This window comes from Tachypleus tridentatus, chromosome 1 (genome assembly GCF_004210375.1).
Source record: "Tachypleus tridentatus isolate NWPU-2018 chromosome 1, ASM421037v1, whole genome shotgun sequence".
NCBI lineage: Eukaryota > Metazoa > Arthropoda > Merostomata > Xiphosura > Limulidae > Tachypleus > Tachypleus tridentatus.
The window spans coordinates 28,055,555-28,071,024 of record NC_134825.1 but is presented as its reverse complement, the minus strand read 5'-3'; the positions used below and the strand labels follow the sequence as shown (position 1 = coordinate 28,071,024).

The following is a 15,470-nucleotide window of genomic DNA, read 5'->3' as shown; positions in this document are numbered from 1 at the left end:
TTATGGGGAATGTATTTTATAAGTTGAGGAAAATAAGTATTATTGAAATATTTGAAAATTTGAGAAACTTTACCTTTTCTTTTAACCATGTCATTCAACCTAAGTGGATAACTAGTCTTCCAGTTGTTTGTTCATTTTTCATTTTATTCAGCCTTACCTAGTAAGTAGTGATTATTACATTTGACGTATCTTATTGGTTGAACTAGAAAGTCTTCGAAAGTATCAACAGAAAAATTAATATGTTGATATTTGTAATTATGATATATATTTACAGAAAATTGTTGCCTGTTCGTTGTACCACATAACCATTGGGTAGTGTCATCAGATTGGTAGGTTATATTAGTTCAGTGGCGTCCAAATGTATCCAAACATAAAAAAATAAAAGATATAAGAAGAACTTTTATGAGAAATGTAATACAATCATTTCACGTGAAAATATTTAAAATTAATTCTTTTATATTTTATTTTTCTTCAGCCTTCTACAGTAGTTGTTATTCTATGACATTACTTTAGTTTATTGCTATGGCAGTGCAATTATCACTAGCTATGAAAGGCTTATTCCCTTTGTCGCTCTGTTGAGAACGCTTTCACACTCCTTTTTTGGAAATACTCAACAGTACACATTGTTCTTAGGTCAACTATGGTGTTTATGTTCAGTGCTTAACATTCATGTGTATTTGTTAGGGACGTTTGTTTCTTTATTCTGTATTTCGATAGCCACGATGATACAATAGCAAAATAATTTAACTCAGAACTTTCATGACATGTAAAAAGGAAAATAAAGCTTACCAAAAAGTGGTTCAGCCAAACTGTAAGTTATGTTTATATATTAAATTATACTACAAATATGTCTACTATTACTAATATTATAGTCAATATTTACAAAGTTTTAAGTGAAAAAAATGTTAATTAATAAACATTGTTTTGGGTATTTAACACATATATTACCCATAAAAAAATAAAAAATAAACGTTTATTACTACCAAATATCTTTTATCCTTTGTAGAGTCGGAAAAGTTGAAAATATATGTCGGAATTTCCGCACTATATTTTCTACTTCCTAATCTAGAATACAATGAAAAGACTCGTGTGGTATTTAAGTCTCTCTCGGAGTGAACGTGTACTATTATTCACGATAACATTTCATTTCTTTCTGCGTAGTTTTTAGTTAACATGTGGTGATTAAAAAATACTTCGATACGGATGAAACAAGCGAGGAGTGAGTGTATTTTAGAGGTCCAGAGAAATTTCAATTAAACTGTGTAATTTTTGTTAATCATTTAACAATGGTTTCCGGTCATTGACGAGCGTTTATACTAGGTTATTTTATAGTTGTTCATTAAGGTTCCAGTACCAATATAACTAACAATATGTATTGGTTTTATACCCTAGGAGCCAGAAAAACGTTATTTCAAAGCTATTTTCCCATTATCCTAACTGATTTTAATTTCAGTTTATGAACAGTTTAAGTGGGTTTATTTCAGTATGCGAGCAAAGATATTGAGAAGCAACTACAGCAGGTTAGTCTTTGACATATATGCTAGAACATAGCTAGAAAATCAATAATATTTCTCGACCTCCAGCCTCTAGTTCCACGGACAACACCATTCCAACAGACTACACACTGAGCTTTCCCGAAGGAGAGTTGACTTCGTTCAAAAAAGACCGGAGAAAATGAATGGAAGTGTGAAAAGTATATTTTCAATTCATGTGTGGTTGATAACTTGGATGACCCTGACACTTGTCTACACTTATCCAGGTAAGAATATATATTGAGCTAAAAATGTGATAGAGATTGTGTAAAAGTATTTGTAAGAACATATAATAAAGGTTATTGGAACTCTGAGAAATGTTCATTATTTCTTCGGGGCAAATAACTTTTAACGATATGAACAATAACTGTGCGAAACTGTCTATATTTCGATTGTTTTTCCTCTAGCGATTAAATTTCAGTCAAGAGTTACTGATTTTATTCTGTAATTTCGTATAAACAATGAGACAGATGTATATGTTTCATACATATGTAAACAAAATCCTCATAAAAGCTCTACAGAAAATTTAGACACTGACCAATAACGTGAACAAGAATGCTCTGCAATTTTCCTAAAGTTAGATAGTTATGTTTAACACGCGTGTACGTTCACTTATCGAAAACTTTGCCGCTAGAATAGAACTCTGTGACGAAAGCCTAGTAAGTTGGTATCTTAACTAAACTCAATTTGTAAAATAATAAAACAGTCGTTTTGTTTTCTCTGTTAGTGTTTTAAGGACTGTTATTCTTGTAATTTGTGTGTAAATGAAATCACAACCACTCTATTAGTTCATATGCTATAATTATTCTCAAAGTTTATAAATTACTCTCGAAATATTATATTACTCATATGAGTAATAATTGAACTTAACATTTCGCTCTAAATACCTGATAAACAATACGAATATTTCTTTCTCATATGTCTAACATTTAAAATGGGAAAATTCACTTAATTATTTGCTTCATTATTTCTAATACTTTCCTTGTTTGTTTGACGTTAAGCACAAAGCTACACAATGGGTTATCTGTGCTCTGCCAACAATGGCTATCGAAACCTGGTTTATAGCGTTGTAATTCCGCAGACACACCGCTATACCATTTGGGGGCTTTCCAATGCTTAAAAGCTCATTATGTGTTAGAAATATTAGAAATTAAGACAAAATAGCATTTATATTCGATTATGAATCTACTTTCTTTGTTAAGTTAAAAGTCCCCCGCTAGTACAGCGGAATGTTTATGGATTTACAATGCTACACTCAGGGGTTTTATTCCCCTCAGTGAACTCAGCAGATAGCCCGATGGGGCTTTGCTATAAGAAAACACACACACTCTTGAGTTAAAATATTTTACTTCCAAAAATTATAAAAATTTTGCGAAAAAGTTTAAAAGACAAATATAAGTGTTTCTTTCTGTATTTATTATTTGGAATTTCAGTGCAGTGAGGCAGGTATGACTAAACTGAACAATAAAACAAATATTAAAATATAATATATAACTTTACTTGATAAAACTCTATGTACCATAGTACCGATATTACAATCATTTCTTTTGTGACTATAACCCCAAATTATTGGCCAAAAAATAAAGATCAGCTATTTTATTTAAATATTTAAATTGGTAGTTTTTTGTGCGAAGCTACACAAGGGCTATCTGCACTATCTGTCCCAAATTTAGCAGTATAAGACTAGAGATAAGGCAGCTAGTCATCACCACCCACCGCCAACTCTTGGGCTTCTCTTTTACCAACGTGTTCGGTTCCCCTCGGTGGGCTCAGCGGATAGCCTCATGTAGCTTTGCTATAAGAAAAACACACACACACTTTTACCAACGTATAGTGGGATTAATCGTCACATTATTACGGCCCCACGGCTGAAAGTGCAAGCATGTTTGGTGTGACGGGGATTCGAACCCGCTACCCTCAGACTACAAGTCGAACGCCTTAACCCACCTGGCCTGTAATTTTTTGTCAAAAACATTAATGTGAATAAGTATTTATTAATATTAATAATTATTCATTCATTTTAAGATGTCAAAACACATAATATCTGAAACAATAATAACGCATCAATAAGTCTGTTCTTTAATTTTGCGCAAAGTTAATTGAGGGATATCTCTCCTCGCTGTTTGTAAATGTAAAAGTAACATACTAGAGATAAAGGCAACTAGTCAACACCTCTCATCGGAAACTTTTGTGTCAGTTTTTAGCAAAGAAAAGTGGGATTTATCGTTATTTATAATGCTACCACGGCTGAAAGGGCGAGCATGTTTGGTAATACAATTCGAATACATCATCCGCAAAATTACGGCATGTTTCTGAATGATTTTCGTCATTTTCAAAACGTTCCAAGTAATATGCAAACAACGTTTCTCTTTAGCCGTTGGTGATTAAGGCATGTGACTCGCAATCTGAGGATCACGGTTTCGAATCCTCTTATACCAACTAAAAAAACAAACCTCTAATCATTGATAAAAGATATTGCGTATTAAATTTACGACGATTTTATTAACAATCAAATGAAAACATGTTACTTGCAATTACATGGAAAAAATTATTATTTTTCCTTAAAAATGTTACATGCCTGCTAAATTGGATACATCACTGAGTTAAGGTTTCGTTTTTAAACTGAAAATCCCAGCCAAAGAGATATAATGGTTATACTGATGTTAAAATAAAGCTCAAACCAATTTTAAAATATAAACTGCCTGACCTCACAGTCCTTGTTACCAGCGTTTTGCTGCCTTCATAATATCTTTTATTCATTATGTAGTTTGTTTGTATAAGTTACTTTTAGTGAGATGTTTCATTGAAATCTTAAACTATTTTATCCTACAACGAAATGTAGAACACCAAATAATTTATGTGAGGTTTGTTTGTTTGCTTATTCATAATGTATCTATATAACGATGTGACAGTGTCATTGCTGTTAGGTTTCTCTGTTTAGTTATTCTCATGAGTTCAGCAACATTATTCAGAGCGATAGTGTGTTAAAAGTATTAGGTTTGTGTACTTACATATTCGGGTCCAGCATGGCAAGATGGTTAAGGCACTCAACCGTAATCCGAGGATCGCGGGTTCAAATCCCCGTCACACCAAACATGCTCGTCCTTTCAGTCGTGGGGGAGTTATAATGTGTCGGTTAATTCCACTATTCGTTGGTGAAAGAGTAACCCAAAAGTTGACTGCGGGTGGTGATGATTAAAGGGCTTCCTTCCCTCTAGTCTTACACTGGTAAATTTGGGACGGCTAGCGCAGATAGCCCTCCTGTAGCTTTGCGCGAAATAATCAAAAACAAACAAACGACTTATATATTCTCATGCATCAATGACATACTAAAACATAACAACGTGTTCTGAGTGCCAAAATCGTCAACTGACTTATGCTCACGTGTTAGGCAACATACTATAGCTTCATAGTGTTTTATCATCATGAACTATGTCTGCATGTTCATCGATAAAAGTGGAATGATAGTGTGTTCTGAGTAGCATGGTTGACTATTTGTTTATTCTCACACGTAAAGTGATTGTATTTTATGATTATCGTGGTTATCTCTTTGATTATTTACTTATATGCAGTGAAATACTACTTTCTGACAGTGTTATAAATGTCGGGTTTTATTTTTATATTTTTTCTTGCCTGTTAATTGAAGAACTACAACATGATCGAATTTTGTGAGTGCCATGTTTATTTCTGTATGTTTTCTCACGTATTGAAGGACATACCACAGAGTGACAACTTCGAGTTAAAGGTTTATCTATTTACTCATTATCAGGATGCCATAAACGTACTACTGCATCATAATGTGTTATAAGTGTGAGAATTATTGTCATGTATGAAAAGTGTTAGGTTTGTTTATTTATTCTTACGTATCCAGTGACATACCACATGGCGATAGTGTGTCATAACGGTAAGACTTCCGATATGCATATTTTCTCTTGTTCTGAGACATATAGCAGTGTGACAGAAAGTTTTGCGAGTCATATTTGCTTATTCTAAACTTTAGATTAAATCTAAAGTGTTTATTGAGAAACTACAGGATTTTAGTGTGTTATAAGCGTCATGTGTGCATTCACTTATTCTTACGCATACAGCAACATGCTCAGGTTTTAGGAGGTTTTATGAAAATCAGTTTTGTTAGTTTGTTTATTCTAACCGGTTTAGTTACATACTACAAAGTTATACTTTAGCATGAGTGTCAGGTTTGTAGGTTTCCTTTTTCTTATTCGTATAGCAATATAGAACATCGCGATATTATGTTATAACAACAAAGCTTGTCTGTCTGTTATCACATGTTAAGCCTGTGAAATATTATGGGCAATAATTTGTTACTTGTGTGAGCTTTGTCCATTTACCCATTTTAACTTCTTCAGTGACATACTACAGAGGGTTAGTGTGGGTAAAAGTTGAAGGTAGATTTTAAAATGTCTTCAGACAAACGGAATGTCTCTTTCGTTTACCTACGGATTCTCCACGTAGCAACGCAAGTATTTTCAGCAAATTATTCTCGCAAACTATTCGAGAGACTGGGTCGAGTTTGGACTTTTGGACTTTTAACACTTGCTTGTTATGAGTTTGTTTGTAAGCTGATTATCAAGTGTTCAGCATCCAACTATTATCCTGTTGCTTATGTAAATTAGGGTATTGGTGCCGATGGGGAGAAGGTGTCGCCTGGTGTCGTCTACAAGCCTTCTTTAAAACAATTATCTCTGTAGCTATGAGGTGTACGTTGGCTAATTGAATAGAAAACTGACAGATGGTAAGAAAACACTAATTTGTTATAAATGTAGTTCAGTGACACTGGGTTAATGTTACATGTACGGTATCTCAGAGGTTACTGGCATAAAGTTGACAATTGTCAGTAAAGTAATTACATTTTCTTACGATCTGTGGATTTTGATGGCTGTAAAGAAAAAGTTTCTGATTCACAAATGAGTAGAATTACTTGAGCTGGGAAAATAAACAGCAGATGATTTTTAAATTATAATAAATGTAATGCAATGAATGTTGATTATCATAACTATAGTTATCAGCAATATTTTAACAGTAATAACCTTAACAGTGTTGTGGAGAAAACGAATCTTAATGTCCTTGTAACCATCCAAGCAATATGCCGTTGCTCATGCAAAAAAAATAAAATTTTAGGTTGTGTCTAAGTCTAAAGAAATATTGAATTTAAGTTCTAAATAGGTTATAAGTTCTTTATATAGGTCACTAGTTATGCCACGTTGGAATATTATGTTCAGTCTTGGGATCCTTACCTTAGGATAGATGTTGAATTGCATGATGCTATTTAGAGGAAGGCTACTAAAACACTACCTGGGATTAAATGTTCTCACATGAGGAGAAGTTAGAATATCTGAAGCTATTTTCATTTGAAAAAGAGTTAGAGAGGATCTGACTGAGGTGTTTAAGATTGTCAACGGAACTGATAGTGTTTATATGTTATCTGTTTCTTACTTAATAATGAGAATGATAGTAGTAGGATAGAATTCATCTTCACTTAATACAGTTTATCTGTTTGCTTACACTTATGTCTTGAATTACATACTAGAACGCGATAGTTTTGAAATAAAGATTTGTATTTTACTTATTATCTGGATGCCAGGGAGACACAATAGCACCATAACATGTTATAAGTGTCAGATCCAGTGACATGTTACAGCGAGATACCGTGTTTTGAGTATTAAATATTTCTGTTTACTTATTCTAACGTCCTCAGCGACAAACTGAAACTTGATACTGTGTTTTGTTAATTTGTTTCTTTTCCTTATTCTAACGTGTCCAGTAACATACTAACCACTTACGGTGCCCGACTTGCAATCTGATGGTCTATGGTTTAAATCCCTGTCGTACCAAAAGTGCTCGCCATTTCAGCCGTTGGGGCGTTATAATGCTACGATCAATCCTTCTGTTTGCTGGTAAAAGAGTAGCCCAAGTGTTTGCGGTGGGTGATGATAACTAGCTACCTTCCCTCTAGTTTTTACTGATAAATTATGGATGGCTTGAGCAGGTAGACCTCGTGTAGCTTTGAGTAAACAATCTGAACTGTTTGGCTTGTTGAAACCAAAACCTATCTTGCAAGAATGATATGAAAAAGTCAATGTTAGTCCAGAAAATACATTCTATGTTGTTGGAAAGATAAAAAACGCAAACACATCTTATATATGGATTCACATTTTTTAGTACGACTGATATTGGTAAAAGACATAGCATTATAATTAATTTAACTTCTTCTTACATGCAGAATACATAACACTTAAATGTTAGGACAAAATAATATTCTGTCATTCTTTCCCTTTTATTTGGCTCATTCTACCATATCATTACAGAATATAAATTTCGACACTATGGTAATGCTTCACTAATCCCTGTTAACAGTTGAATGAACCAGGATGAGAATACTTATCATTCTTTATAATTCCCATACACCTGTACCAGGGGCATGTCATAAAGTTCTGCATGAATATACCTGCTGATCAAATTTAGGGTCTGAAATCACTGTCATGGTAACTTATGCGGTGTCTTAACTATATAGAAAGAAACTAGCAAGGAATTATCATGTGGTACCAATATATGCTAGAAGAAATCAATTTAATAGCACTCCACAATTAAACCTTGATAAAACAGTGTAATACTATATATTAAGTTTTGTTGTCATGCCACAGCATAAAAAGTAGAAACTGTAAGTACAGGAGAAAGTTTCCATGAAAGCTTTACGTAAGATTGAAATAGGTAAATTTGAAAATGGGAAAAGAAAAGGCGCATCACCTAAACTCAACGATACTGATGTTAAGCCTTTCTGCAGCCTTTGGGACAGAAGGAAGACTGCCACTGATCTCAAGTATGAGATAAACAACCATGTACCAAATGACACAAATGTATTCAGATCTACAGTATAAATAAGACTCAATAAGAGTAGAATATTTGGTCGTGTAACAATTAAAAACATGTACTTAGGTCTCTAACTATCGTCAAACGACTGAATTTTGTTAAAAAATAAAAAGCTGGACTGTTGGTGATTACAAAGAGGTATTATGAACGAATGAGTCCAAGTTCAAAATATTTGGTTCAAATGTAGGTTGAACATCTGATGAAAGAAAGGGAAAGATACTTTTCTCATTGTATAGAACCTACCACGAATCATGGGGAGGCAATACAATAGTCTTCTCTCTAGTCTTACACTGCTAAATTAGGAACGGCTAGTGGAGATAACCCTTGCGTAGCTTTGCGCGAAATTCAATAACAAACAAACAAACCAGCGCTTTTATTTTCTATGAATATATAATAAAATCATTAAACAGTCAATCCACTGTATAATATCAAAAGACATGTTAGACGTAATACCCTAATAACGTTCCCCGCAGATACAGCGGTAAGTCTACGGATTTACAACGCTAAAATCAATGGTTCTATTCCCTTCGGTGGACTTGGCAGATAGCCCGATGTGGCTTTGCTACAAGAAAACACACACACCTAATATTATTCGCGCTCTTAAAATTATTTAAGTTACTATATGGTGAATTAATAAAGGCCTTAAACTACCACAAATCATCTTTTTACAGTTGTCTCCAGAGCTTTCTGTATCACAAAGAAAGTTTCAGGCCCGAAACTTAAATTGAAGTAACCTAATATTTTAATACCAACTGTTTGTTTTTCGTTATTTAAGAAACTATTTCAACATATCATAATAACCAGTTTTATGATTATATTGAAAACGAGCAGTCTCATGAATAAGCAAATCCAGGAGCAAAAAATTGATATATTATTTTTTATAAAGCTACTTATTACTCGTACTGGCAACTGATGTATTTAACTTAGAAAAAAAAGTTAAGATATAATACACAGCACAAAACGAAAACAAATACACTGTAAATATATTTTGTTCGATTAATAGTTACAACTTACATCAAACGGAAATTAAGGTTACACCCATGGACTTACGATAAGAACTAGTATCGTAGATTATTGAACCAGTTTTGTTTTTATTGTTTTTTTTAAAGAAATGTAAGCCTTTAATTAAACTAGTAATTGACATTGCATATAAATGAAACAATAATAAGTACGTTGAGGGTTAAGTTAACAATAAAATTAAATAACATTTATAAAAGTGTTCATTATTGGTTCGAAAACATTGACGAACTATAACCTTGACGAGCTATAACCTCCTTTACATGATTGAAATACATTTAATGAATGTCGTTTTCTTATACTTCAATAAATCTCAAGTTTAAGAATAAAATATGAAATATAAATCTACTGTATATTAATGTTTAATACAGATAAAGCTACTCTTAGAATAAATATACCCAATAGATTAGCAAATTATACTCTTAAGTATTCTATGCCCAGGTTATCACGAATATTTAAATTGAATTAGCACAGAACCTAAATTAATAAAGTTAATGCTATTGTATTGTATCTACAGGTTTAATTAGTTAAGGTATAAAGTTGTAAATCATCAAATAAGTTAACTTGAGTTAGTTTTATCGTATTTAATATGCTGGAAAACAGATCCACTTTTATGATAAATACAGATTAGTGCGTGGTCCAGTAATCAGAATGCTGGACTGTAGGTCGGAAGGCTCGAGATTCGAACCCATGATATACCACTGAACACTAAATTTACATCTAAGGGTTCATCATATAGTTGAAAAGTAATCCTTTTATTGGATAAAAGTAACCGTGTAGGTTGCAAGTGTAGCTAATTCATTAGTTTCCATGTGTGAAGCGGTCTAAACCAGGACCAGCTATGCTTGTGTCTTGGGATCACAATAGCCTGTCTGTTTAGCTGATGTATAGCATATTCAGGTTGAAAATAATAAATATTAAAACTACCTTTAACAATGACTATTGGAATAATTTAAACCGAAAACAACACACACACACACACACATATATAAATAAAACAACAGACAGTACTATCGTATAAAGGCCAAAGAGAGCTCTCTATTAACTAAGATTATGGAACTAATTACAATAATTAACCGCTGCAGAGAAAATAATGATAATAATACTATCATCTCTTCCATGCATCGCCAAACGTCTACACGTTCGACCTCAGTATAGAATCCACATGCTATGTAGAAAATAAGTACTTTTACGATAAAGTCTTCTGTGATAATAAGCGAGCATCGCCAACACGGAATAAACCAGAACGACGTATTATTAGAAAACGAGCAAATCGCCCACATTCCCTCGCGCGCCTACTATGTGAACAATTATAAAACGTATTTGGTGAACCTTTTACATTCACTTATTTAAACTAAAAGAAAAATAAACACTTGGTACGTTCCACTTATCACACGCACATAGTCATCACAGACAATAGGAAACTACATTAAGGTAGAACCTACATATATATGTTAACAAGAAGGAAATATAAGTTGATAAACTACATACTGTTTGTAGTTTAGATTCCAGGTTTTAAACGTGAGGAGCCATGTGTGATAATTAAATTAAATTCTATTGATAAAAGTGTGTTAGTTTTATCTTCCAGCGGTAAAGAGTGAGATAAAGATATCCAGCTACTTTACTGGTCAACACTTTATTACAGAATACTGGTTATATTTTATCTGTTTCGTCTCATGAACAACATCCTCAGCAATGGAAGTTACGTGATTTCACAAAATGAACAATAAACATTAATACTTTTAAGTGTCTTATAAAACGTAACAGTAAACATGAACGCTAAAAAGACCGGCAGTTTTTTAGTTATGTTGCTATTGCTTGTTTATTCTTTGTTATTGTTATTTTGTTACGGATAAGTGGCGCTGCTTTTGCTAATATGGAAAGATCATTTAAATTTCTAGTGTTTGTAAATTTTATTGTGTTTTGTTTTTCATATTTAGATAACGCAAGGCTGCGATGGGTTTACTGTCTTGAATGTTTTACATATATTCTACAGTAATTCCTGTATGCTGAATCCGAAAATTGTGTCCATTTTTCTTTATTCCGTACAGAAACTTTACATAACGTCGTATGTACTGTTACATAAGTGAAGCAATTTTAGTGAAACCATGAGCAGTTGGGTAGGCTGCTCGACTTGCAAGCTGATGATCACGTGTTCGAATCCACGTTTCGCCAAACGTGCTCGTCCTTTGAGCCGTGAAGATGTTTTAATGTTAAATCAGTTCCATTATTCGTTGGTAAGAGAATAGTCCAAGAATTGGCGGTGGGTGGTGGTAACTAGTTGCTTTCTCTCTAGTCTTACACTGCTAAATTAGGGACAGCTAACACAGATATCCCTAGTGTACCTTTACGTGAAATTTAAACAAACCAAAACAATCATTGAAATCGGGTCACATTTTATTTTATTTAAAAAATTGACAAATACTGGCTATAAATTCTTCAGACAAATCGTGGCGTAAGAGACATGTCGATTGTTCTACAACCTACAAGAAACACACAACTAGTATATAAACGGTTAACAGGCCACATGACTCCTCATTTCTGGACAATATTTGTTTGTTATTTATTCGCTGCCATGACAGCAAAAGGTTATGTAAAGGACTCAAACATGTCCTGTTTTATTTTTGATAAATTTTTATTGGATACCAGATTAGGAAATTGACATTGGAAGAACGAGTAAGGAGGAACAATGAGAAAAGTTAAAAAAAAAAAAGCTTGGATTGTCTTAAAAGATATTTTTGACCAATTTTTAAGAAACAATTGAGACCTAAATCACTTAAATATTGTTAATAACAAGTTCAATACATTCAAAGATCTGGGTTGTAATATAAGTTTGAAAACATATTTCTTACTCTTGTACATTAACTATTTTCCTGAAAATATCGATTTCGTCAACAAAGAAGAAGGATTGCATCAGACATCAGGGTAGTAGAGAGGAAGTATCAGTGAAGGTGTAACATCAACATCATGTCCAATTACTGCCTGTCATTGAAATGAGATGCTCCAGACGCAAGCCATAAAAGAAAGACCATAACATTTATTTTTGAATCTACAAGACGTAGATTTCACAAAAAGAGATCAGGATGGATATTCATTTCACATCAATGAATGTCCTTCTCTTTTGTTCAGTTTGTTTATATTTTTGTTATTTTGTATTCATTGTAGTAAACGAAATAATATTTGATCAAAGTAAGAGTTTTTTTTCCGATTTGTAAAAATCCTTAATAATACAAAATATTACTTTCGAACTCTGTGTAACTGAATTACGAAGAATTCATTATTAAAACAAAAAAAAACAAAGATTTATATTAAGTTTAAATTCGCAAGCCTGTGAAGTTGCAAATCCTATTGAGAAATATCGTCTTATTAGAGGTCAAAGTAAAGTTTATATTCATTTATAGCATTGATATTTTTAACACGTTGTCAAGCTAAAATTGTTTATATATAAAAAAATAATTGCATAGTATTCAGTGCCATAAAGTAATAAAGCTTAACCATAGCTTGTTTGTACGTGTTTAAGGCAAATCCACATTGTGCTATCTGGTGGGTCCACCACGGACAAATGAGCTCCAGATTATAGAGTTGTAAGTCCGTAACCTTACCCGGGTTCGAATCCCCTTCAAACCAAATATGCTCGCCATTTTCAGCCGTGGGAGCATTATAAAGTGACTGTCAATTCCACTATTCGTTGGTTGAAAAGTATCCCAAGAGTTGGCGGTGGATGGTGATTTCTGTTCAGTGCTTTTGTCGAAGCCTTATGTCTTCAAACGTACCCCAATATATCTAAAAAGAGTTTAGGTATAGCTTAGAAACATATATTTTTCCAAGGTTTGTTTTGGACTTAGGTGAATTGCAACATAGAGCCGAACGTAGGCTTACAGAGAATCTCGCATGTTACAATATGTAGGCCATTCTAAACTTGCCTGTTTAATTTTTAAAATGTATCTCTATGTCCTTTGATAGATTATAGAATTTACAAGAAAAATGATAAACTCTGTAAACATTGAATACCAAGTATCAACATTCAAGAACTTTCGTAACTTTTTTTATTCAGTTTCCAATAAGAGTTCTTTCTGCAACAGCGTAAAATGTGGAGGTGATGACCTTTCTTCTACACATATGTTACATAAAGGAAAAGTTAATTTTCAGTGACTACTTAAGGGAAATAAATGCATAACAAACTTTCTTTTGTGGTGAGACATCGCGTGTGACAAATACAAATAGTAATTACAATCAAAATCTTTAGTAATAAATACAACTGTATATCCAACAAAGCACTCACAGAAGTTAATACTTTAAAACATAGTGATATAAAGTTGATATATTTCAAGTATTCTCCTCCTTTTATATCGCACAAGAGTCTGGTGGAGTTGACTCTGTATCTATAGAAAGCATTACAGACATCAAGAGAGAAAATACACGAAGAAATACTGCAGAGCAACATTACGTTTCTTCTTTACGCTTAACTCAAATTCCCAGATAACAACAGTTTGTACTGGGTTCGTTGTTTATGACCCACTAAACTTCATTGAGTCCTACAGATACAGATGAAGCAACTGATGTGAGGACCAAACAGCTGTATGGTGCAGTCGTTATTTTAAGATCTAGATTAGAAAATATTATTGTATGGCACAATCGTTGTTCTTAGCTCAGGATTAGAAAAAAATATGGTTGTACCGTGCAGTCTTTGTTTTTATCTCTAGGTTAGAGAGCATGGTTATATAAGACACTTACATCATCAAGGTTACCAAAGACAAAAGAGACAAACAATTTCATAACTAATTAAACGCATTGTTTAACATAGTACATAGATCAACGACGACGACATTGACAAATGTTAAACACAGCCATCGAATCGGTTAATTTTACTACTATGAATAAGTCTTATTAAACTGTGTGAAGAACATGAACAGAAGTGCGAGGTTCGAGTCTAGAGTATTTACTTATTAACTAAATTTTATTTTAGATTTTCTGACTATCTAAAACATCCATTACCAAAATTAATTAATAAAATTTGATAAGTTTAAAGCGTGAATCAAGTATTTACAAAAACACAAATTTATGAATTATCAAAATAATACAAATTCTACGACTAACTATCATTCGTGAATTATATACACTTGAAACTATAAATATTCTGCGAAAACATTAACTTTTATTAACGTGTGAAAAATAGCAAAAAAAACACTTAAAAATGTCTCTTACTTTCAGTAGATGCTGGTTTCATTTTAATATTGATGTAACTCGTAGAATGTTTGACTGGTTTCTACAGAATGGTGAAGAGCATGTGACTTAATTATATACTAGTGTTGACTGGTAAAGTAGATGAATATCTTTATCAACCTCTTTACTGGTAGAAGATACGACTAACACTTCTATCAATAGAACTGTATTTAATTCTCACACGTTTAACCTCACATATAAAACCTGGGATCCAAACTACAATCTGTATTCTTTTAGCTGTGAAAGCTAAAGTCGAACACAAGATTTCTAATGTAGTTCATCAACTTATATTTCCTTCTTGTTAGCAGATATATGTAGGTTCTACTATAATGTAGTTTTCTATTGTCTGTGATGACTATGTTCGTGTGATAAATGGAGCGTACCAAGTGTTTATTTTTCTTTTAGTTTATATAAGTGAATGTAAAAGGTTCACCAAATATGGTTTATAATTGTTCACATAATAGTCGCACGATGATATCTCTATAGATTTATAGATAATTGATCAAGGAATGTGGGCGATTTGCTCGTTTTTTAGTTATATGGTGTCCTGGTTTATTCCGTGTTCGTGACGCTTGCTTATTATCACAGAAGACTTTATCGTAAAAGTACTTATTTTCTACATAGTATGTGGATTCTATACTAAGTTCAAACGTGTAGACGTTTGGCGATGCATGGGAGAGATGATGGTATTATTATTATTATTTTATATACAGCGGTTAATTATTGTAAGTAGTTCCAGATTCTTAGTTAATAGAGAGCTCTCTTTAGCCTTTATACGATAGTACTGTCTGTTGTTTTATTTATATATAT

At 32.8% G+C, this 15,470-nt stretch overlaps 1 protein-coding gene and 1 long non-coding RNA gene across 2 annotated transcripts in view; one reads left to right on the top strand and one right to left on the bottom strand.

Moving 5' to 3' along the window:
- The first annotated feature begins 1,634 nt into the window (after positions 1-1,634).
- Positions 1,635-15,470, top strand: part of LOC143245295 (glutamate receptor ionotropic, kainate glr-3-like) — a 78,298-nt gene continuing 64,462 nt past the window's right edge. The window contains exon 1 of the mRNA XM_076491517.1: positions 1,635-1,759. Within this exon, the coding sequence (XP_076347632.1) occupies positions 1,675-1,759 (85 nt within the window). The 5' untranslated portion in view covers positions 1,635-1,674. The remainder of the gene's footprint in view (positions 1,760-15,470) is intronic.
- Positions 2,928-4,891, bottom strand: LOC143245253 (uncharacterized). The gene is made up of 2 exons (XR_013025547.1): positions 4,544-4,891; positions 2,928-3,327 (listed from the first exon to the last, which is right to left on the bottom strand). It is a non-coding gene; the product is annotated as an uncharacterized LOC143245253 (long non-coding RNA).